Source organism: Dendropsophus ebraccatus, chromosome 14 (assembly GCF_027789765.1).
Source record: "Dendropsophus ebraccatus isolate aDenEbr1 chromosome 14, aDenEbr1.pat, whole genome shotgun sequence".
NCBI classification, from domain to species: Eukaryota; Metazoa; Chordata; class Amphibia; order Anura; family Hylidae; genus Dendropsophus; species Dendropsophus ebraccatus.
This window is the reverse complement of record NC_091467.1, coordinates 32,370,000-32,395,232: the sequence shown is the minus strand read 5'-3', so window position 1 is coordinate 32,395,232 and position 25,233 is coordinate 32,370,000. Positions and strand designations below refer to the sequence as shown.

At 42.5% G+C, this 25,233-nt stretch overlaps 1 protein-coding gene across 3 annotated transcripts in view; it reads left to right on the top strand.

Annotated features, from left to right (window-relative positions):
• MRC2 (mannose receptor C-type 2) overlaps positions 1–25,233 on the top strand; it is an 86,221-nt gene that overhangs the window by 8,000 nt on the left and 52,988 nt on the right. For 2 of the 3 annotated variants that reach the window (XM_069952837.1, XM_069952836.1), the window contains exon 1: positions 16,721–16,855. In XM_069952837.1, the coding sequence (XP_069808938.1) occupies positions 16,747–16,855 (109 nt within the window). In that variant the 5' untranslated portion in view covers positions 16,721–16,746. Of the gene's footprint in view, positions 1–4,489; positions 4,624–16,720; positions 16,856–25,233 lie in introns of those variants that run through there. The other variant, XM_069952838.1, reaches the window with a different exon arrangement.

The window sequence follows — 25,233 nt, the reverse complement described above, 5'->3', positions numbered from 1 at the left end:
CCTAAATGGTGGCCAAACATAATACTGTCTTTATTGAATATGGGAGGTCGCAGAAAAAAAAGGAAAGTCTCTGGCTCTCATAAAATAACCAATTCTTTATTATAAATTCATTTAAAAGGCCTTTTAAATGAATTTATAATAAAGAATTGGTTATTTTATGAGAGCCGGAGACTTTCCTCTTTTTCTGCAATACATACGAATACCGCCCCAAGGTCCGGGGTACTTTTCTGGTCTGTCGAGCTCCACCCAGGCAATTGGCTCAAAGGAGATACATATATCCACATTTATTAAGGTGTGCTGACCCATCACTGGACTTTCTTCTAATATGGGAGGTCTCCCAATATTTTTTCCAGGAGATTTCCCAAAATGTGGCACTTGTACATCATAAATATGGTGTTCAAAAACCATATATGCAAGTCTGAGGCCATTAGTAGTTGGCAACAGCAAGTAAATGAATGAAAGTTTTATAGGGCATGACAATGCAAACGTAGTTAAGGTTTGGAATGTACAGATAAAATCCTCAATCTGTTGGAATGGAATCCACTCAATTTCTTTGTTTTGCAACACACAGTCATTTACAGGTGCTGTTGACATATATACATGTGTTCTATGTAATAACACCAAACCTATTTTAACCTCTTAAGGACGGAGCCAATTTTCGTTTTTGCGTTTTCGTTTGTTCCTCCTTGTGTTTAAAAGGCCATAGCACTTGCATTTTTCCACCTAGAGACCCAGATGAGCCCTTATTTTTTGCGCCACTAAGTACTTTGCAATAACAGGCTTAATTTTTGCATAAAGTACACTGCGAAACCAGGAAAAAATTCAATGTGTGGTGAAATTGAACAAAAAAACGCATTTCTTTTATTTGGGGGGTATTTTGTTTTTACGCCGTTTGCCCTGGGGTAAAACTGACTTGTTATGCATGTTCCTCAAGTCGTTACAATTACGATATGTAACATGTATAACTTATATTGTATCTGATGGCCTGTAAAAAATTCAAACCATTGTTAACAAATATACGTTCCTTAAAATCGCTCCATTCCCAGGCTTATAGCGCTTTTATCCTTTGGTCTATGGGGCTGTGTCAGGTGTCATTTTTTGCGCCATGATGTGTTCTTTCTATCGGTACCTTGATTGCGCATATCTTTTTGATCACTTTTATTAAATTTTTTCTGGATTTGATGCGACCAAAAATGAGCAATTTTGCATTTTGGGATTTTTTGGCGCTTACGCCATTTACCGTGCGAGATCAGGAATGGGATTAATTAATAGTTCGGGCGTTTACGCACGTGGCGATACCAAACATGTTTGTCTGTTTATTTATTTATTTATTTACTTTTATTTAACCCGTTTGAGGACCAGGCCCAAAAGGACCCAGTGGGCCGCGCAAATGTTGATGTTTGCGTCTTCGTTTTTCCCTCCTCCCCTTCTAAGAGCTCCAGCACTTTCAGTTTTCTGTCTACAAGGCCATGTAATGGCTTATTTGTTACAGGAATAGTTGTACTTTTTAATGTATGACGGAATGCCAAATATATTATTTCTGAAGATATAAATAGGTGAAATAGGAAAAAAGAATGCAATATGGTAATGTTTGGGGGGTTCCTGTGTCTATGTAATGCACTATATGGTAAAAGCGACATGATACTATTACTCTATAGGTCAGCCCGAACACAACCATATTCAGGTTTACACAGATTCTCTAATGTTATTTTTTTTTTTTTATGAAATCCTTTTTTTTGGCAATTAAATATTAATAAAATGGGCTATTTTGACGCTTATAACAGTTTTATTTTTTCACCTACGAGGCTGTATGGGGTGTCATTTTTTCCGCCATGATCTCTAGTTTTAATAATACCATATTTGTGAAGATCTGACGTTTTGATCACTTTTTATATTTTTTTTTTATATATAATGTAACATAAAATCGGTAATCCACGCACTTTTTTCCCTATTTTCGTGTACGCCGTTTACCAGTCGCAATGACGCTTGTTATATTTTAATAGATCGGACAATTACGCATGCTACGGTATATTATATGTTTATTTATTTATTTTTATATGTTTTATTTATATAATGGCAAATGGGGGTGATTTAGACTTTAATTGGGGGAGGGGTTTTGGGGTAGTGTGTTGGTGTTTTTAACTTTTTTTACATATTTGAAGTCCCTTTGGGGGACTTGTACATACAGTACTGTGCAGGCTCAGTGACCAGAGCGCCGATCGGACCGCATGGAGGAAGGTGAGTCCGTTTTAATCCGGCGGTCCGTTCGGGACCCCCGCAGTCACTTACACTTAAATACTGCGGCGTTTAAGGAGTTAATGTCACGCTGCAGCGTGATCACTGCAGCGTGTCATTAACGGTGAGGTCGCCTAGGGGTTAAAACATGGGAAAAGGGGGGTGATTTAAACTTTTATTAGGGGAGGGGGCTTTTTACTAATGAGAACACTTTTTTTTTTTTTTTTTTACACTTATACTAGAAGCCCCCCTTGGGGACTTCTAGTATAAGTACACTGATTTCTCATTGAGATCTTTGCTGTATACTTATACAGCAAAGATCAATGAGATCGGCTGCAGCAGCCGAAAACAAACGAGTGCCGAGCTGGGATCAGCGCCATCTTGGAGCGGACCCCGGCCGGCATCAGTCACGGAGATTGCTCCTCCAGGACAACGTCCCGGGGGGGGGGGGGGGGGGGGCGATCTCCGCCACTAGACACCAGGGAAGAGCTGCAAAAGGTAATCGGATGCAGCTGTCAAATTTGACAGCTGCATCTTATTACCTTATTAGTGGGCACGGCGATCGGACCGTGCCCGATAATAGCCGTGGTCCCGGGCTACACGCGGCACCCGGGATCGTGGCGGTTCAGAGCGGGGTCGCCGCACGGCCCCGCTCTGAACACCTCTTGCGGATGCATGACGTACGAGTACATCATGTGTCATTAAGAGGTTAAAGCATGTGGGTTGCATAGTAGGCTCCAGAAAAGTGCCGCATTCTATTAGAGTCGGAGAGTTTTACACCAGTTCTATTTTGGCTTATGTGTAACTTTTATATGCCAAAGAAGGGTCCATTTGGCTTTGTAAAATTGGCTTAACCATAGTCTATTTATACCAACACACAAAAACACAAAAAGTGCAGCAGCTCAGTCCTCTTAGAGACTCTTAGTTACCATTTGCAAATATTGTAAACCATCCCACCACGATAAGGTGGGCTCATGCCACGACAGTCCTACACTGTACTTTAGCCTCTCCATGTTATATAATAAGCCTATGCTGTGGGCTCTGGTAGATACTGCATTATAGCAGCTATGCATCTGATGACAATGATGACCATTAGGACTATGGATGCAGGATCATGCAGCTCTGCACTGGATTGAAGGTTTTATATTGACTAGCCTATGATTCTATCTATCTACTATGTGTCCATCTATCTCATATCTAAAACTCTCTCTATCTGTCATCTATCTATTAACTTTAGGCTGTGTTCACACAGTGTATTCATTTAATTAACAACGGCCATTCTTTTTAGTGAAAAGAACATCAATTGGTGATTAAATCAATACATTTGCATTGATTTCGATGCAGGCAACGGCCGTAGTGTATACACACAGTATACACTACGGTCGATGTTGAACTGCAGCCGCAGAAAATGAGCATGTCTATTTTCCTATTTTCTATGGCACAGTTCGGGGGAATAGCAGATGTAGAAAATAGCTGTGCACACAATGTAAAGTACGGCTGCTGGCCATACTTTACATTGTGTGCAATGCTTAATTGGATTGCGGAGACACCCAAAGGTGTTCACAAGCCAAATGGGAAAAAGACACTACCTTATCAGCCGCAGGAACATGTAATACAGCGGCTGCTGTATTACACTGTATGGACATAGCCTTGAAGTGTTACTTTAAATAGAGTAAAATGCAGAAAAATTTTCCAGGTTTACATTCACTTAGGCCTTATGCACACGTTCAGTAATTTTTTCGGGTCCTGAAACAACCCGTGAGAATTTGCGGATTGGACATCCGTATTCCATCCGTATTCCATCAGTATTTCCATTTCTTTACAACTCATTGCTTTTCAATGCACTTCATCCGTATTTTTTTGCGGAAATACGGATGCCAACATGTTACAATCCGTAAACAATCTGTAACCAATTGATTTCAATGAGAGGATCCGCAAAAAAAAATGGGTCCACACCGGGTCCGCACTAGGACATGTCCTTTTTTTTTTTTACGGATTGATTTTCATCCATTTCTGCTACTGATCGTGTGAATAGCCCAATAGACTTCAATGTGCACTAACTTGGATACGGAAATACGGATCTGTAAATTACGGAACGTGTGAATAAGGCCTTATTGTGCATTTACCAGTCACATCTGCTAGAAGTTTGTCCCAAGCTACTACTCTTTCAGTAAAGTAATATTTTCTCATATCTGAGCCTTATTTAACTCTTTAACATAAATAAAATTTCAGTCTCCCCCCTTATTTCCCCCAGACTACACAAACTATATTGATCCAAAGGGAGCCGGGAGCATTATGCCCTCATTGCGTCTCTGTATCCATGCAGACCCGAACTTCCATATTAACAGAGAGTCCCGCTTCTGATCCAGAAGAAGGCCGTCATGACAGGTTTCTTTTAAAATTGCTAAGTAGTGCTGCAAAAAGTTGCAGATGTGTAACACCTTTAAATTTCCCATTGAAAATCTGAAAAACAATCCGCAGTATATCCAGCACCCCAATTAATAGTCTGCAGATTTAAAGGGGTGGATTGGGAAGCTGAACAGGTATTGCTTTTGTTTACTCCCTTCTGTCCTGCACACATCTTACAAGTATACTTTCCGAGACAAGAGGGGATGGGTACCATATTACATTCGCCACATGGGGCAAAACGGCTACTGCATGCAGCAGTAAACGGTCACATACAATGACTTTGGACATTACATGAGAGCATGATCTCCCCCAAATGTGATGATCACAATATAGCCCTCTCACACAAATTTTTACAGCGTTTTGATGAGATTTAAAGGAGAAGTCCGGCCAAAACTATTTTTTTTTTTGTAATATGTTATTACTTATGAAAAGTTAGACAAATTTCTAATGTACATTAATTATGGGAAATGCACATATAGGGCTATTTCCCTTAATTTAGTAGATCAGGGAGACTTCAGATTCTCTAAAAAAACCGTGACGTCACGAACCGGGGGTGTAATTCCAATGGAGTGTCCAGCAGGGGCGCACTATATATAGAGGTCAATGAGTATAATTGACTTCTATATATAGTGCGCCCCTGCTGGACACTCCATTGGAATTACAATGGATGTGTATGTAAGTGTAATATACAGTGTTTTTGATTGAATACATTTATGGAATACTTTGGGGAGCAAGTGTCCGGGCGCCGCTCATCATACAGGAGACATAATGCCCCCCGCTCCCCCCTCCTCCTGCTGCTTCTTCCGAGATCCGGCATCCGGGATCTGATGGCTGACTCCCCGCCCGGCTGCCGCTCGCACATACCGGCTACCGATGCTTCCCCTCTCCCACACGTGCCGGCCGGGGACACCAGGAAGCATCGGGAGCCGGTATGTGAGAGCGGCAGCCGGGGCGGGGAGTCAGCCATCAGATCCCGGATGCCGGATCCCAGAAGAAGAAGCAGGAGGAGGGGGGTTAAATACACTTATGGATTACTTTGGGGAGCAAGGACACTTGCTCCCCAAAGTATTCCATAAATGTATTCAATCAAAAACACTGTATATTACACTTACATACACATCCATTGTAATTCCAAAGGAGTGTGCAGCAGGGGCGCACTATATATAGAAGTCAATGGTACTCATTGTCAATTATACTCATTGACCTCTATATATAGTGCGCCCCTGCTGGACACTCCACTGTAATTACACCCCTGGTTCGTGACGTCACGTTTTTTTAGAGAATCTGAAATCTCCCTGATCTACTAAGTTAAGGGAAATAGCCCTATATGTGCATTTCCCATAATTAATGTACATTAGAAATTTGCCTAACTTTCCGTAAGTAATAACATATTAAAAAATAGTTTTGGCCGGAGTTGTCCTTTAAGAAATCCACTTTGTTCCTACTGAAAATGTTGCAGATTTCCTACATTCCAGTTGAGAGAATCCACCATGTGTGGCCGTACCATAAGGCTGTGTTCACACACAGTAAAATAAAAACAAAATAAAGTCGTAATTTTGAAGTAAAAACGTACCCTTATTTTTAATATAAGGCTGTGTTCCCACTAGGTAAAAATAAGGGCAAATAACATCCGTTATTGATGATAATGACCATTGTTATTTTGCAACAATGGCCGTTATTTGCCCTTATTTTTACCTAGTGGGAACATAGCCTAATAATGTGCTCTATTAAAGTCAATGGGAAATTAGCCAACTTGTGTGCACGCAGTATAGAATAACGGCCTTAATGGATTATGAGCAGATTATTTACCACCTCGTTTAGCAAAAAAATGCTGTTTTTTAACTCCAAATTACAGCTGTATTTTTGCATAATTTTTTGGTAATTAATGATATCACTTTTCTTGCATATGGAGTCATCACAATTTCAAGTTTCTTCGGTTTTCTTTAAGGAATGTCATCGGCTGGTTATGGTCGGGTCATCGGTTCACCTTTAGGTCCCACATGGCAGCCAGGCATATGTAGTAGAGCCGGCAGCTGGAAACCTATCTCTTGCTTTAGTGCACCCCCTCCCCTCCTTTTCCTTTTGGCAGAGAAGATTTAGGTTGATGGCTTTGCTCACATCTGTTTTAGAGATCAGGATCCTCATCCAGCAGCATATTTCTCCGGAGAGGTATGGACAAACGAGAAAAAATAAATAGTATATAATTTAATGGTGTTTGCATGAGTGTACGGCTGATACCGTCCTCCTTGTCTGCAGCTGATAATGGAAAAAAAGGAAGATTACAAAAATTGCAGCGTTTGCTACAATGGTGTCTACATTCCCCCACATTTCCCCGCCCCATCCCAAAATCTCCATCTGGTTCTAATAAAGTATTATTTGATGCCTTGTAGGAAGCCAAAGGGGGGGGGGGGGGGGGGGACGAGAGACAGAGAGCTTCCTGTAACAATTCAGCAGGGGGTGAAGGCGGCTGGTTGTAGAGCTGTACAGTATAGGGAGCTATGCAAGAAATGTATACATTATGGGGTTTATGATATAAACACTACGTATGTATACTAAGTATGTATTATGTGATGTGTCCATGCTACCTATATGATCCATTATACTCCTACAGAACAGTGTATACCTTTATCCTATGGGTCATCTGTTACCACAATCATTGGAAACGGTGTGGGCTGTTCATTGCATTACACAGAGGTCACTCTTATAAGGAAAAGGAGAACAAAGAATAGAGGTGGAATGTGTCATGTCAAGGTCTGGAATAAGTGGGAGGAGGGCTCCAGAAAATGGGGTTAAGTGCTCGCTCTGCTGCAGTGTGTAGGTGGATTACATGATTCAGGGAAGTGTTAAAGCCTGGTAGCTGTTTCTATGAGATAATAGCAAGAACGAGATGCTGGACTAATGTATTGTTGGGTGCAGAAGGATTGTGGTATTCTTATATAAATAGGTGGAAAAGATCTAGAAGTACAGTAAGGTTAGATCTGATAAAGTGTCATTTTTATAAAAAAAAAATCAACACGTGAAAAGTTTTTATTTGTCAGGGTCTGAGTGCCAGAACGGGGTGGGAGAAGCACCTGGCTGAGCTCTTTTCTCCCTGTGATGCTGCAGGAGCTAGATTCTAATGTACGGCTATGGAGTCCGTCTTAGCCAAGTGCTTCTCCCAGCTAGTTCTAGCACCCAGACAACAACCGATTAAAATTTTTTGACATGTTATACAGCAGTGGTGGTAATGCTTTGGTCCTCCAGCTGTTGAAAACTAAAATTCCCATCAATTGACAAAGCTTTAGCTGTCTAGGCATGATGGAAACTGTAGTTTTGCAACAACTGGAGGATCAGAGGTTCCCCGACAATGCTGTATGACATATTAAAAGTTGTTGTTTTTTTTTGTTTTTTTTTTTGCACCATTGATACTTTAAAGAGACACTGTGATCCCAAAAATTTTAAAACGGTCCGGGTGTGAGTATTCAGACCCTGACCGATCGTGAGAATGAGCTGGGAGAAGTCCACACTCAGCGCGGTCCTCTTCCGTTTATGTGTCACGTGATAATACAGCCTCCTAATGAAAGTTAATGGGGCACTGACACATAAGATAGCTGTTGCCAAATGCCCTGTTTGTTGACAGCTTTTTTTCTATCCCCACATGAATGTATGATTCAGCCAAGCATACATGTATTCTGAATGGGGAGCGGGGAGCAAGTCATTGCCAGTCTCCTCTTAAAACTTAATATGCCTAAGCCTTCTCTCCTTAAAGGGGTTATCCAGTGCTACAAAAACATGGCCACTTTCCCCCTACTGTTGTCTCCAGTTTGGCTGGGGTTTTGAAACTCAGTACCACTGAAGTAAATGGAGCTTAATTGCAAACCGCACCTGAACTGGAGACAACAGTAGGGGGAAAAGTGGATTAAAGGGATTATTCAGTGCTACAAAAACATGGCCACTTTTCCCCTCTCTTGTTTCCAGATTGGTTGGGGCTTTCAAACTCAGTTCTATTGAAGTAAATGGATCTTAATTGCAAACCACACCTGACCTGGAGACTAGAGAGTGGGAAAAGTGGCCATGTTTTTGTAGCGCTGGATAACCCCTTTAATTTATTTAACTTTTACACACATGGCATTTTTTTGGAAAACCACGACTGCAGTTTTTGTACCAAAACCAGAAGTGGATCCAACGGGAAAAAGAAGTACAAGTCCTTCCTTTATATTTTCCTTCCGGGTGACACAGCATTGCTCCTAACGGTGCTCTGGAGCGAAGTTTACCCCGACTAACAACGCAAGACCGGTCCTGAGGAGGAAGGTAAGATACATAACTTCCTCCTCAGGGTGCCCAGCGCTATAGGGGCTATCAGCAGGTTAAGCTTGTTTAACCTGCTGATAGTTCCCCTTTACACACACACCGTATACGCAGCAGATACGCAGCAAATACGCAGCAGATATTTCAGGATATTTCAGTCATGGTATTCCCTTCCAGGAGCAGTGTCACTCCTGTCCTTAGGGTGTGACTGGCATGACAGCTCTTCTGAGTTTAGATTGAGTTAATTGTATGTGTTTACAGACATCTAAATTGTTTGTGTTATCAGTCAAAATCTGTATAAAAACACTTGCTTGGTATCACTGTCAACATGACCTTAACACGATGACCCTTCAACCAAATAGGAGATGGTAGCTTCCACAGCGATAAATTTGTAAGAATCTAACTAGTACAAGGATTATAATCTGCCATAACAAGTTCTGCTAATGACAGTTGTCACAACATGTAAGTAAATATTTATTAGTAACCCCTTTAGGTAACCAAAATTGTAATTGCAGGCCTTAGGCTGGATTCACATGTAGTGTTTGGATTACTATCTTAGGGTACCTTTACACGTACCGAGTTTGCAACGAAATCCGCTGCAAATCCATGTAGTGTGGGTCGGGTTACATATCCACCGCAGAATGAAAATTATGTAACCCCATAGATTTTCACTAGGGATGGTCCGAACCGAGTTCGGTTCGGGTTCGTACGAACCCGAACTCTCGGCAATGATTCCCGCTGTCTGCCCGCTCCGTGGAGAGGGTGGATACAGCGGGAGGACCGCCTGGAAAACTGGGATACAGCCATAGCCATAGGCTGTATCCTAGTTTTCCAGGCGGTCCTCCCACTGTATCCACCCGCTGCACGGAGCGGGCAGACAGCGGGAATCTGATACCAAGCGTTCGGGTTCATATGAACCCGAACCTCGGCAGTTTAGGACCATCCCTAATTTTCACTCTTCCAGGATTTGCAGCGTGAAATCCGCTGCAAATCCGGTACCTGTGAAGCTACCCTTAGCCAAAACCAGGAGAAGAAATAAATGATATTGTGGTATGTTCACCTGCTGAAGATTATTTGGAGAAAATCCACAGTGTGCGAGTGTACCCTTCATGAAAGATTTGCACTCTATTCTGCATTTTGCACTTACTACTGTGTTTTTTGCTAAAGGTGTGGAGTGTGAACGAGCGATGATCATCCTCTACTTTAATCAGCCGTCAGCTGCACATCCCTTACTGCAGGGGTGATGTGCAGCTGACAGACGATTGTTTTTTGACATGTCGGAATGAAGCGATAGCTGACAAGTGAAAGTTAGCTGTCCCTACACGGCATTGCATTTTCGCATAAACGATCGCATTTGAGCGATAATCATACCGTGTAAACACAGTAAACGATCAAGCGACGAGCGAGAAATCGTTCATTTTGATCTTTCAACATGTTCTTAAATCGTCGCTGAAAATTGGCAGATCGCTTTGTGTAAACAGTCTTTCACCGATTTACCCTATGTAAAAGATGGGCTTCAGCGATCTTACAAACGATCGCAATAACGATTTTTCTTATGAATTTTCTAACGATTTATTCATCTAAATTTATTCGTCTAAATTTATAACAATTTATTCGTTATTAAAACCAAAACGTTGCTTCAAAATCGTTTAATGATCGATTGGGCGAATTATCGCTCCGTGTAAACGTAGCATAAGTGACATTTCCAGCATTACTCTCAAAGTAAGGCCCTATTGCATGAAGCAATTATTTGCCAAACAGGTTAATGTTGTAACCCTGTGTAATAGGTCCAGCAATCAGCTGATGAAAGAGCTTACAACATCAGCCGCACGTCTCACCATTTATTAGGGGATGTAATGCTGGGTTTACACGGAGCGATAATTCGCCCGATTGTACGATTAACGATTTTGAAGTAACGATTTTTTTTTAATAACGATCAGCGTTTAGACGGTACGATATATATCATACAGAAAATTTGTTTTGCGATCGTTTTGCGATGGCTTAAGCCTATCTCACACATAGGTAAAATCAGTGAACGACTGTTTACACGGAACGATCGGCGAATTTTTTGCGAACGACGATTTAAGAACCTGTTAAAAGATCAAAATGAACGATTTTTCGATCGTTCGCCGCATTTACACGTACGATTATCGTTCGAATTCGATCGTTATCGCGAAAATTAGTTCCGTGTAAACCCAGCATAAGGGTGCGTTTACACAGAGAGATTTATCTGACAGATTTTGGAAGCCAAAGCCAGGAATGGATTTGAAAAGAAGATGGATCCCAATCTTTCCTTTATGACCTGATCCCTGATTATAGTCTGTTCCTGGCTTTGGCTTTTAAAGATCTGTCAGATAAATATGTCTGTGTAAACGCACCATTAGGCTATGTTCACACTACGTATATGTCCGGCCGCATATTTTCGCGGCCGGACATATACGTGTTAAACTCCGGCCGGGGATTTACGTAAGTTGCGGCCGGCTACGTACGGTCCGCGAACTTACGCCCGTAGTCTACTTACGCTTCCCGAGCGCCCTACGTAGCGATCTGACAGCGGTCTTTTACTTGGATATCTTTGCCTAGCACCGGACACCCCACAGAACCTTTTGGATCGGCAAAGAAAAGTGCAAAAATGAAGCAATCACCACTACGTACGGGACCGCATGTTACGCTACGGGTGTAAGTTACTGCATTTTCGTCCTCAAACAATGGTCTGGTTCATTTTTTACGGCACCGTGTACGATCCTCGCGTAAGTTCTTACGTAGTGTGAACTGTGCCGCCGTAAATCGTATACTTTCCATTGTACGCAAACTACGTAAATCTCCGGCCGCTTATTCACGGAACGCGCTACGTCCCGATACTTACGTAGTGTGCACATAGCCAAAGGCTGAGTGCAGCAAAGGAGCAGACCATGGGTTCCAGCTACACAAACTACAATTCTCATCATGCCTGAAAAACCGAAGCTTCAGCTGTCCAGTCATGATGGGAATTGTAGTTTTGTAACAGCTGTAGGGCCTGAGTTTGACATATGGAGCAGACAAATGATCAAGAGATTGTAGAGACATCCCTCTCTGCAGACCCTCCAGCAATGTAAAAGATCTGATCTACAACATTGTCGCAATATTGTATATTCACTATAGAGTTTTGGGCTATCCACTAGGGCCCTTGTTTTATGCAACTGGAAACTGCTTGCGACCTGAAAAATCGCCCTGTTTTTGTTACTTTTCTTTGTTCGTACCACAACACTTTAAGGCTATGTCCACACAATGTATTTTTTGGCCGTCATTTTGGTTCCCAAGCGCAGCTGTTATATGCAAATGACGGCCTAATTTGCATAAAGCTGGCGCATTTTGTCACCAGAATGACAGCCGTCCAAAAAATGGCTGCAAAACGAACATAAAAAAACTTACAATGTGAGTGAAGCGCTCCACCACATGCTTGCTCTTGCAATAGGTCTGAACACCCAAAATGCAATCTATCTAAACTTGTGACATGTCCAAATGTTGTTGTTTTTTTATTCAGAATAAGAACAACAATACAACAAAACGCCAGTTAAGCACGGGTCACAAATCACATAAACAGCATAAAAACATTACAACAAACGTCAATTAAGCGCAGGTTACACCGAAAATTACAAAAAGCGGGAGGAGACATCATAGAACTCCCATGGACATGTCCAAATGTTTTTTTAAAGTGACAGTAACGCTTTAAGATGAGGGTGAGAGGATAACTGTTGTCTGCCCTCTGCTGGGTTTTGCCATAAGATTTTAGTTCATATTCTATAGTATAGGGTTTTTGGTTATTTTACAGAGATATTCCCTTCCTCCCACCCAAATTACATGGAGGATAACTATAACACTCAGCATTTTATATGGTCTACGTTTCACTGCCATTTCTCCTGTGGTTAGACTGTTTTCTGGTCTTTACATCATATATTCATAGTTTTGCTTGAGATCCTTTATCACGTGTCAGTGGTTAACACGTACATGTTAACTTTAAACATATGCTTAGCATATATGTGACATCAGAGCCAACCTTCCCTCCTCCTTTTACAGCTAACATATGGCTTCTATAGTATCCCAGCTGACAAGCAGTAGAGAGCGGGGTTACCATCGCCATATTCAAATAATCCAGAATCTGTCTGTATGGACTTTGCAGACGCTTCTCTAGATTACAGCATTGCCTTAACAATTAGCTTACAGAGTGACCACTGGATTAAAGATCAGACTAGAGATCACCGAATTGCTGAGCCAGGAATGAGAAGTTTTAAAGTGGGGTTTGTGCTTTTTATCAGCCGCCTGCTAAATACCTCCAGTAGGGAATCTGAGAAGTAAAGACTGAAACGCATGGTAAATGAAGCAATCAAGACGTGTAAGGTTGAATATAAATTAAAGGGGTACTCCTGTGAATTTTTATTTCTTTTCTTATCAACCGGTTTGTAATTTACTTCTACTTAAAAATCTCAAGTCTTCCAGTACTTATCAGCTGCTGTATGTCCTGCAGGAAGTGGTGCGGCCTGACATAGTGCTCTCTGCTGCCACCTCCGTCCATGTTAGGAACTGTCCAGAGCAGGAGAGCTTTTCTATGGGGATTTGCTACTGCTCTGGATGTTAGTTCCTGACTTGGACAGAGATGTCACTAGAGAGCAGTGAGTCAGACTGTAAATAAAACTCCACTTCCAGCAGGGCATACAGCAGCTAATGAGTATTGGAAGACAAACAAATCTGTATAACATTCTCACATCAGTTGATTTGGGAAAAAATTATTAGCCGGAGTACCCCTTTAATTAAAAAAAAAAAATGTTGCTACATATCAGGGTCTTGAATTGGTGGATATTGATATTGCTGTATCACAGTATTGATATACTGTATAGTCACTTAAAGGGGTTCTCCACTTTTCACTTGTTAAAAGGGTCCCGTGAAAATAAGATTATAAGTTGTCCCTCTGCAATATGTAGGAAGACTTGGGAGAAAGTATTCAGTTTCTCTCCATCAGAGATTAAAGTGTATCCAAACTTTCATATAACTTCTGACATGTCAGAAGTTATGGTCGGTGGGGGTCCTGGTGCTCAGCTGAACGCTTTGTCCCTTTGTTTCTGCTTGGCTTTCCCTGGAAAGCCCAACCAGTGAAGTACTATTGCAATGACAGAAATATAGAGACTGTTATGAAGTCCATACCGAGAAAAGCTGATCAAAAACTAAGGGGCAAAGGAATCTGATGAGTTCTGTCCCTTTCTTCTAGTGATCAGGGGTCTCAGCAGCTGGACCCTGACCAATCATAAAGTTAAGTTATGAGTTATAAAAAGTTGTAAAAAGTTAAGACTAGAGATGAGCAAATTGTTCGTCCAAAAAAACATTTGGACGAATGCAGCATTTGATTACCAAAGGCTAAAGAAGTTGGATGCAGCCCTAGGGAGTCCTGGAAAACATGGATACAGCCATAGGCTGTATCCATATTTTACAAGACTTCCCAGAGCTGCATCCAACTTCTTAAGCCAGCAGTAATCAAATGCTGCATGCTCAGGTTCGGATGAGTAAGGCTCATCTTTAGCTAAGATACACTTTGAATGACCCTGAATTTTCCATAAGTCCACACTTCTCCTTTTCATGTATGTTACCAGTAAGATCAGGGCTGATAGCTGTAGACAATAGTTATCTGATGTCTTTGGCCGTCTTGCAGCGTTTCATCCTCTATCTCAATCTTTCTTACACATTTGCCTTGTGCTCTGCCCAAAATGCGTTGAGTTGAATGAAAAACCAAGCCAGATACACATTGTCAGAATCAATTGTCAAGTGAAGTATTCAGCTCAAAACTGTACAGTGATTCACATTAGGATTCTCTGGTGAAAACAGAAGATAACCCCAGTAGAGGTCACTGACAACAGGCTGTGTCTCATCAGCCATTTGCTTTTGTTATCAGCCATAAAAAAAAAAAAAGAAGAAAAACCTTAACTATGTATCAGCTAAAAGAAGAGGTCTATGACTGCATGGCTCTATTTATTTTGGCACTGTGTGGTATGGTAGAACTGTATATGGTTTTTATGTTGACAAATGTATGGAAGTGTTATCTGGCCAACATATGGCACTGGTATGTGCTTTACTGTATGGTCATACTTAGTAGGATTATTTGTATGCTATATAATGGGAGGGGATGCCACAAGAGACTACCACAGTATGACACTGGCCGTTCTGTGACACTGCCATGCAGGGGCGGATTAACTTTACCATAGGCCCCGGGCTGTTCAACAAGCCTGGGCCCCCCCACCCCACTGTAACTATGGCAGCACTAGCCTGGCGTTCATAGTACAGGACAGATGATTGTGATTTTTGCAAATCATGGCGGAAGTGTAGCCAGGAGACAGTACACCACTGAAAGTATAAGTCTTTTTGGGTGGTCATGGGCCCCCCAGGAACTCAGGGCCCCGGGCTGCCGCCCGAAACGCCCCTATTGTAATCCACTACTGCTGCCATGTCACAGAATGGCTGGTGTAAGTGAAGTTTATCCCGGCCGGTACTGCAGTACTGGCCGGATGAACTTCATTTCCTTTAAATTGGAATGCTGGCATATTCGGGTGTGCCTGCATTCCAATTACCCATAGCCGACAATGTAAAGGCCATTCCGCCTATACAAGGCAAAAATTTTTGCTGTGTAAAATCCACAAAACATCAAAGTCAATGGGATTTCTCGGGTGTCCGTCTAAATCAATTATTTTCAGATACTGAACAGTCCACGTGGCTCCAAACAGACTTTCCTGATGGAATTGTCCATGCACTGACAATATTCTGTGGACTGGACCTCAGGGCTCCCAGCATCAACATTCATTATGACGCCAGGAGCTCTAAAACTGTTTAAATATTTGCTTTACTGTACTGACGCATGGGCAGCAATTTGCAGAAGTGTAAATGGCACCACATTTATCACATTGGCTATACTGTTTATATTAAGTACATCGGCTGTCTAGTCTAAGTTTACACCAACTAATAGTTGACAGAAATAGGGTCCGAATAGGGTTACACTGATTTCTGACACATTTTGGTACATACCTCTTCTACCAAAGCCATGCCTCATTTGGTCAGATATTCCGATAAGTATCTAAATCACAACATGTAAGCTAGTTGTTTGACCAAATTGTTTCCAAAATTGTGGTGCAATTTTAGCAGTATATGACCCTTATACACGCTGCAAATACACAGCTTTTTTGGTAAATTTGAACTTTCTTGTTGAAGTCAACGCAAAAAATCTGCAGCCATTCCACAGCATAAATTGATTTGGAATCCGTCCCACGTCACACAATATTATTTTATATCCCTTTCACTTTGCTGCTTCTGTTATATGCTGTGGATGTTCCGCACACTTATATTTGCCCCATGTGAACATACCCTTAGAGGGGCATCACACATGTAGTTTTTGTGTAAATTTGGAAATATAAAGAGGGAACTTTATACAGAGATTTGTTCGGAGAGTAAAAAAAAAAAAAAAAAGGAAAGACACAAACCAAACAGGATGAAGAAATTTTATAGGTAATGCCCTCCTTGTTTCTTGTGAACAAATGCTTGAACACAAAAGTAATAAAAGTTTTTTCAAGTGGCTGTTCACTTCTTTTAGATCTTCCCCCAGTTTTCACACTTGCTTACGTAATGTCTGATCCAGCCCATTGACTTAACACTCACACAAGCTGAGACATACAGACGTTTTTCATCTGTTTCATCTGGCCCTCCCTTTTTTTTTTTTTTTTGGTTACTCCTCCCCTCCCTCCTTTCTCCCTCTCTCTCTCCCCTGCATCTTTTGCAGGAAAGCCGGAGGTTAGTTTTAGAATGTATTTCGGCAGCAGGCATCCAGCTATCTCCCAGTGGATCACATTCCTTTTAAAATGCGCCCTCTTGGTCTCTATTACTGATTTTCAACTTGGCAGTGCCAGCACAGGTAAGTGTTAGCATGTAAGAGTTGCCAGCTGCAACTCATAACTTCTCATTGTTCATGTTGGAAAGTTTAGTCGTTGGCTGTATGGTCCGAGCTGGGAATGTGCTGTGCAAGGGGTTACTCTAAACCCCCTTTTTTTTATTTAACTCTGCTGAGTAGATGTTGGCTAGTATAGGGAGCACAGCAGGGAGCGGTGACCTGGCAGGGGGCGATGAAAATTAAAGAACTAAGAAATAGCAGAAGCTGCTTGGACAGTTACTTCTTGCAATGGGGGGAGGTGTTAAGGAAACTTGGTCACTTGTAGGAGTTGTAGGAGGGGGGCACTATAAAAAGTTAACACTTGAAAAACTGACGTTGCTCACTATGGCATGACAGACTATTGATAAACCACATACGGTGGAATTTTAACAATGTTTTGTGCAGGACTAGACAGAGTTTGTGAATCAGGGGCACAAGTTGTGTATTTAACTTTCATTTGACGTAGGACGTTGTCTGTAATAGACCGGGCTCGTATTCTGAGTTAGCCAAGTCATCAGCAGATGCTTTCACTTGGAATGTTTAGGAGACGCGCTTCACTCCACATTGGATGTGATATGTTCTTCTTCTTTATGTCATCTGGGTTCTCCTTCTTGGAGTTTAGTATTCACGATTATAGACCAGGTAATAGGCCAAGGTAAACATGTTTTGGTAAAGTGTGTTCTAAAAGTGTCTGGAGAGATGACATAAAACCCATGCGCTGTTGTCTGGGTCTCTAATTGCTTCTTTCTTCCTATATTTCTACTATTCTTGTAGATTGGGAGTATGTGGGGAGTATATTGTGAGAGTTCTGACTATCCTTAGGCTGCCTTCACCCGCTGCATAGTTTTGTCCGTAATTGCGGATCTGCAATTACAGACAAATTTACAACACATTGATTTCAATAGGGCTATTCACGCTGTCCTCTCTGACATGCTAGGTATAGAAGGAACAAGGCACTCACCAGATGAATATGAGCTTATTTATTCAGTGCAATATGCATCACGTTACATCAAGTTTCGCGTTTCAGCTTGAGCTGAAGAAGGCCATGCCTGGTCGAAAAGTGTACTTGATGTAACGTAATTCATATTGCACTGAATAAATAAGCTCATTTTCATCTGGTGACTGCCGGGTTCCTTCTACACATACTACTGGATCACTCCACCTTATGCACCAACGACCAGCGGAGTGCCATCAGAGGCCGGAAGCTCACAGCTGCAGCCCTGTGATGCTCGATCTTCTCTCCTGCTTGGCGATGACGTCACATCACGGGAAGAAGTCCGGGACCGCGGGGCTGCAGCTGTAAGCTTCCGGCCTCTGTCAGGCTGTGTGTGCCGGAAACTCACCCCGGCGCTGCATTGGGCTCTCCCCCTGACCCCCAGCCTCTCCCCCTGCCCTCAGCCTCTCCTCCTGACCCCCAGCCTCTCCCCTGCCCCCAACCTCTCCCCCTGACCTCCAGTGTCTCCCGGGGGGGGGGGGGGGGGGGGGAAGGGGGGGGGGGTCAAAATGCCTAGGGCAGCATGAACTCTAAATACAGGCCTGGTCCCCATACACTTTAGACATGTGTTAGCCAAATTCAGTCTGTATGACTATCTTCATAATCCTAGAGGAGCCTGTTGTAGTGGTGTACCCCCCTGTCTCCATTCCAAACACATAAACACATAAACGCTCAGCTTAGCTGAGTGCTGTGTGTATATGGAGGACAGGGAGATTTAGCTGTAAGTTTGCCAGCTATCTTATTTGTATTGTCTTTAGCTAGTCATGACCTTTCGGAATATGAATTTGGTGACCTGTGAGCAGTTATTTTACTTTTCTTTTTCATCAGTTTTGGTTCTTCTCCCCAAGTGTCTTCTCTGTAGCATTCCATAATTTTAAGGCCAAAGGAGCAACGTTGCTCCTTGAGGAAAGCATCAAAAAGACATGTGTTGATTTAAAGGCCATTAATTCTCCACTGGGAATTCTAGAACTATGCAAAGCAGCTCTCTGAGGCCACTGAAAGCAACTCTACTTCCAAGTCAGTGATTGACTCCTGTAAGAAGCCTTAGAATGTGACTGGGGATACATGCCAAGCCAGAAATCTTTCCAGAAGAAACTTTTACTGTAGACAACTGTGTCAGGGATGTTTCCCCTCATACAGAAAATGTCTGAGAGAGCTGCTCTGCATATCCTACATCCCAGAATTACCATTACGGCCTTTAAGTCTTCACACATGTTATGACTCCTTTCTCAAGGAGAAACATTATACCTATGATGGAAGCTGAGGGCAGCTAATCCCCCATTATCTTTGGGGGTTTAATGTGTACCTGTCATCATAAAAAAAACTTTTGATATGTGATAGAGAGTTTAGATCTGTCTGGGTTTGAGTGTTCAGACCTGTACCGATCATGAGAATGAGCTGGGAGAAGACTGCACTACACACAGTCCTTTCCCGGCGCTGAGGCACATGATAAATCAGGCTCCTGATGTAAGTCTATAGAGCCAAACTCTTTTCACAGACACAGAGCAGAGAGCAGTGTGGTCTTCTCGACACTGGTTCTCACAATTGGTACAGGTCTGAACACTCAGACCTGGACTGATCCGAACTTTTGACATGTCATTATCACATGTCAAAAGTTTTTTTTTATGAGGACAGGTACATTTTAAAATTACACCCATGATAATCAGCCTCTCTGTGGCCCCTCTGACAAGCGGCAATAAACCCAAAACAGCTGTCCACAGGGTAGGGGTAAACTTTCCTTCTGGAGAGTCATCTGTCTTAAATCCCCAGACGTGTTCTAGGGCTTCTTATAGCAGTATAGCACAGATTTGAATATAAAGCTACCTCACAAAGGTCAACTTAAAGGTGCCCATTAGAGATGAGCGAACCTCGAGCATGCTCGAGTCGATCCGAACCTGAACTTTCGGGGGGGGGGGCCTCTGCAGCTGACATAATGTTAATGAAATTTCCAGCCAAAATAAAACAGGTTCTGACAGTTGTGTGTGTGTGTGTGTGTGTATATATATATATATATATATATATATATATATATATATTTATTATTATTATTATTATGTTTTTTTTATTATTTTAGAGTTTGAAATGCATCTGCAGCCGGCTATATTTTGTTTGACATTTATCCCATTCATCCCATTAGGACAATCCCTGTACATGGGTGATGTCATAGAGTAATGGACCTCTCTCTTATTCGTGTACCTTGGCTGCTCAATTAATAAGGGGTAAATGGACCTTAAAAACACACAGGTTTTGCGTTTGAGAACACACCCTTAACCTGTCTGTGCAATGCTCATTGGGTTTTGATTGGCAGACGGCTATCTCTCCCAAGATGCACAGGATGCTTAGCTGTGTGTGCATGTATTATTATGAGACAGGGAAGAAAGCCACTGCCAATGATTTGTTTCCCAGAGAACAAAAGAATTGGGAAGACTGTTGTCTTCCGCGGTTCTACCTGGAGAATGGGGAAGCCCCTATAAACATTGGATGATCAGCTAATCTCTCCAAAATTGGGAGATTTAGTTATGTAGTGTATGGTGTATATGGAGAGGCTAACAAGCAGCCGTATTGATAACAGCATTACGTTCTTCCAATACAATTTAATAATAAATAATAAATAAATTAGGGACCAAAATATTAAAACAGCAGGGGTAACCGTGCTAGATCAGCGACAAGCGTTTACATGCCGAACTGAACGGAAGTCCTGTGTATGTAAAACATGAGCCATCAGAATCTCTCCCTATTTATTTTATATCAACACATCCCGACGTAAGGATTTTCATGTACATCTGCGAGGCGTGACATGCCTTTCGCATGAGTGCTGCAGGATTATTTCCTGAAAAGTTACAGACATGACTGGATATAAATATTTAACCTCCCTAGGCCACATTTTCAGCCATTCTTATGCAATAGACCACAGCTATGTCGACCTTTCTGACTCACAAATCTCCCACTATATGAATTAATGTATTCTGCCTACAACTACAAGTGGATTTACACAAGCTGTGATACATAGATACAACATGGGGCAAAAAAACCCTGTATCTAATATGAATGCATGATGCATCAGCCGTTTGGAAACTAACTTCAGGGCATATGCTTCTATAGAGAATTGAGTGTTTGGCAACAAGTTGTCTGGAGAGTTATTATGTGTAACCTGGCAAATGTTCAGGAAGTAATTGTTGTGATGGTCTTGTTAATTTACAACCTGAATGACTGTGTGGTCCTTAAAGGGATGGTACCCTCTGCTTTTAGGACTTGGTCTAGAATGTTAAAATTTTAAAATGGCCGAAGGAAGACATATCTGTGAAGGGTTCTGACTACTGTGACTCACGGAGGTATAGGACATCTGACACAAACTGCTGGTGTACCACAGTGAGTAGCATGTAGCAGGGCGGGCTGTGGCAGAGGTTAGCTCTTCTGTGACCCCTAGCAGCATGATAGAGGCAGTCTATGTAGTCTGCAATCCCTCTGGCAGAACCCGATTCCGAGAACTTTTCAAGAACTAGTTTGTATGGACCTGAACTCTCGGCGTCTGATTCCCGCTGTCTGCAGCCTCTGTTAAGAGGGTGGATACAGCCGGAGGACCGCCTGGAAAACTGAAATACAGCCATAGCCATAGGCTGTATCCCAGTTTTCCAGGTGGTCCTCCGGCTGTATCCACCCTCTTCACGGAGCGGGCAGACAGCGGGAATCAGATGCCGAGAGTTTAGGTTCATACGAACCCGGACCTCGTCAGGTTCGCTCATCTCTATCAAGAACTATGACATATGGTCTAGGTGTTCAGACCCCACCTAGAGCTGAGAGAAATGTGCTTTGCTGCCCAGCCATATGTTAAAGCAAAAGACACCATATATTCTTTTTCCTATTGCTGGTGTCCGGTTCTATAGAAAATTTTAGATCCCAACCTCTGCAACTAGGTGCTCTAACTAGAGACAGCAGGGGTATGAACACCCAGACCTCGACCAATCAAAACGTTTGACATGTTTGTGTGACATGTAAGGTATGACGTGTTTGTGTGACATGATTTTATTCCATCACCAAGCAGATACAGCAATGTTTCGACCCCAAGGGGTCGAAACGTTGCTGTATCTGCTTGGTGATGGAATAAAATCCTTACACTTTGGATGCTGTTGGACTTCTTTTCATTTTGATATCCACTGGTCAGTTTAGGGATAGCTGACCTTCCAATGTGAATCCCACATCTCTGTTTGGCCATATATTGGACTTGGTCCCTTTGTGCTGTTGGACTTGTGCTTCTTGATATGTCTTCTTGACATGTCAAAAGTTTTTTTCCAAGTCACAGTAATGTTTTAAGGGTTGTCCTGTAGCGCTTTGGCATGTGTACAATGCAATAAATCTGTTGAACTGTACATCTTAAAGCTCTTTTACAGGGGTCAATTATTGGGCATATAAACGTTCCTAGGACAACTGATCGTACAAAAAGAGATCTGCCCTTGCTTGGCTCATCTAAAAAGGCCTTTATTTGCTCTCTTAGATATATATAACTTATGTCCCCATATTTCTGCATACATGTAGGCTTTAAAATTATTCTGTATATTTACCAATCGCCTGACTTTACGATTTTAGTTAAAGAACTATGTGGGAAAAGAGAGATAACTACCAAATTCCCCCCAGGCCGCTCATCTATTACTACAGGGAGAAAGTCACAATCGCAAGGGCAAAGGGATCTGGATTTATAGTATAAGCTACAACAATTCTCATTGTCTGGACTAATTGTGTTGTAGTTCCTCTGTCAAGAGGGTGATCAAAGGGTTGTGTCAATCTCCGCCCGCTGTTTACCCTGTAACTCAGGATGTGTTTGTGTAGGAGCAGCCTGTATCTATGTTAAGCACTCTGTGCAGGGAATACCACCTTTACAGTGAGGACATGCTTGTAAGTCAGTATATAATAAGATTTTGATTTTGTCTGTGAACCATTTACTATATAAAAAATTAAAGGGGTTATCCAGTGCTACAAAAACATGGCCACTTTCCCTACTGTTGTCTCCAGATTGGGTGGGGTGTTGAAACTCAGTTCCATTGAAGTAAATTGAGCTTAATTGCAAACTGCACCTGAACTGGAGACAACAGTAGGCAGAAAAGTGGCCATGTTTTTGTAGCGCTGGATAACCCCTTTAATAGGATTCATTGTCCATGTTGTCACAGTATCTTTATGGGTATAGTTTCATGTGGGTCCTTGCTGGAGGTCTAGGTAAGGTGTGTGGCCATCTGGTCCCATATATTCCATATGAGGAGGCAACCAGTTGTCTGTGTTCTTTTGTAAGCACTGGGGTATAAACGTGGAACAAGTTGGACTCTCCCTAAGGGTCCTATTTCACGGGCAGAGGAGGGCCCGATCAACGATGTAAACGAGCGGCGATCTGCTAGATCGCTGCTCGTTTACTGGGCCTATTCCACGGCCCGATGATCGTTGAGCGAGGGCTGCAAGGACATCGTTACCGATGTCCTTGCAGCCCTTGCAGCAATACATTACCTGGCTGCAGGGCTTGTCTTCCGCTCCGTCTCCTTCCCGGGTCCCCCGCGCTCTATCTTCTGAATGGCCGGTCAGCTGACAGGCCACACTCAGCCAATCACAGGCCGCGGCGGTCCCGGCCTGTGATTGGCTGAGCGCTCCGTCAGCTGACTGGCCATTCAGAAGATAGAGCGTGCGGGACCCGGGGATGAAGACAGCGCAGAGAAGCAGCCCTGCAGCCAGGTAATGTATGATGATTCACTGAGATAGGGTATATAGAAATAAGATCTAACATGTAACTTTTAATAATCTCAATATAAAATGAATAACCAAAGATGTAAACCAGACATAAACAAAAGTGCCAAAACTAGGAAAATGTTTATCTTACCGCTCAACGGTGACTGTTGAGTCGGAATGACTTGGAGTGGCAGTGGAACATTCACATCGCCGTAGCTGTCCTTAATCCTGAATGGATTCCACGTAGGTGGCTGAGATCTCCCGGTAAGGTGAATGGGAGAAAACACAGTTGAGTGTATACAGAAATGGGAGATAGGACAGCCGGTCCCTGACACTGTCCTATTACACCCTAATAAATCTGTCCCTCCAAACAGAGCTCCCGCCCTAAAAAGGGCGACTCCGCCACACTCACTCCTAGGGTCCCTAGTTAAACCCTACTAATACACGTGGCTGTGTCCCAATGCATTTCATCTCCTGTAGGAGGAATCATCAGGGGATCAAAAGGATATTCAAATGCCACTTAGCAAACAAAAAAGGGAAGGGTAGAGACTGCACGTATGGTGCCAGCCGCGCGTATGGCGTCCCCTTACTAGTATACAAACATGCTGGTTTAAATACACATAACTCCGCCCCTTCTGGGTTGCGGATACACACCTGATAACTAGCTCGCTTCAGTATTGCTGTAGCCCCCACGTGTGATGTACTCCAGTCTCGCTGTTAGCACTTCCGGGTTGTCCCGATACCGTCACGTGATTTAGAAACTCACTCCGTCAGGGCTACGTAGTCATCACATGATCACCACTAATGCGTCCTATTCAGCTGATTCAGGATTTGGAACACACAGTGACGTAGGGTGGAACGCATATCTATTCATCTATACACGTGAACCATTACGCTCTCCTACGTTAACCTCATGTAGGGCGCATAGTCATAATAGATATTACTGATGTAGTGGACCACACAGGGTACCATAACGTACAGTATAACAGTGATCCACCCAATGACCATCCCGTACCCTTCTAGATATAGTGCAAATGATCAAAATAATTAATACGAGTATCCACAACCCAATCGGGTCAAATCCAACAATAAAAAGCAGATAATCGTCCACTGTTCCCTACCGTTGTGTATAATCACACAACCTGTAGACAGACCATTTTTTAGCAAATAAAACTGCATAGACCCAAGGGAAACTCATCATATTGCACTATCCCAAAAGGTATGACTACAATGTTTGTCTCGAAAACCATAATAGGTCAGAAAGCACGCACAAAACTAAATTAGGGCTAAAGCAATAAAGAAACAATAATGATGTGTCTATTTTACACAAATAATAATAATAAATGTGGCAAGTCATGGCTGGTGCATATTTCAACAAATGGAGGTGTATGCAAACTATAGATACCCCACCAGGCTACACTCATACTAAGTACCTACAGAAAACAAGCATAACTAATCTGTTTGTTAAGACCCAGAGGACTTACAGTCTTAAGTCTAAAGGTCCAGCGACATTCCTTTTGAAGAATCAATTTATCCCAGTCGCCACCGCGTAGGGTACCCCCTACGGAGCAAGAACTAGATACTACCATGTGTATTTCCTCAGAGAACCAGGTGGTTAATCTATCTTCCAGGTCACTCACAACGGATGAGTTATCAGTGCTTA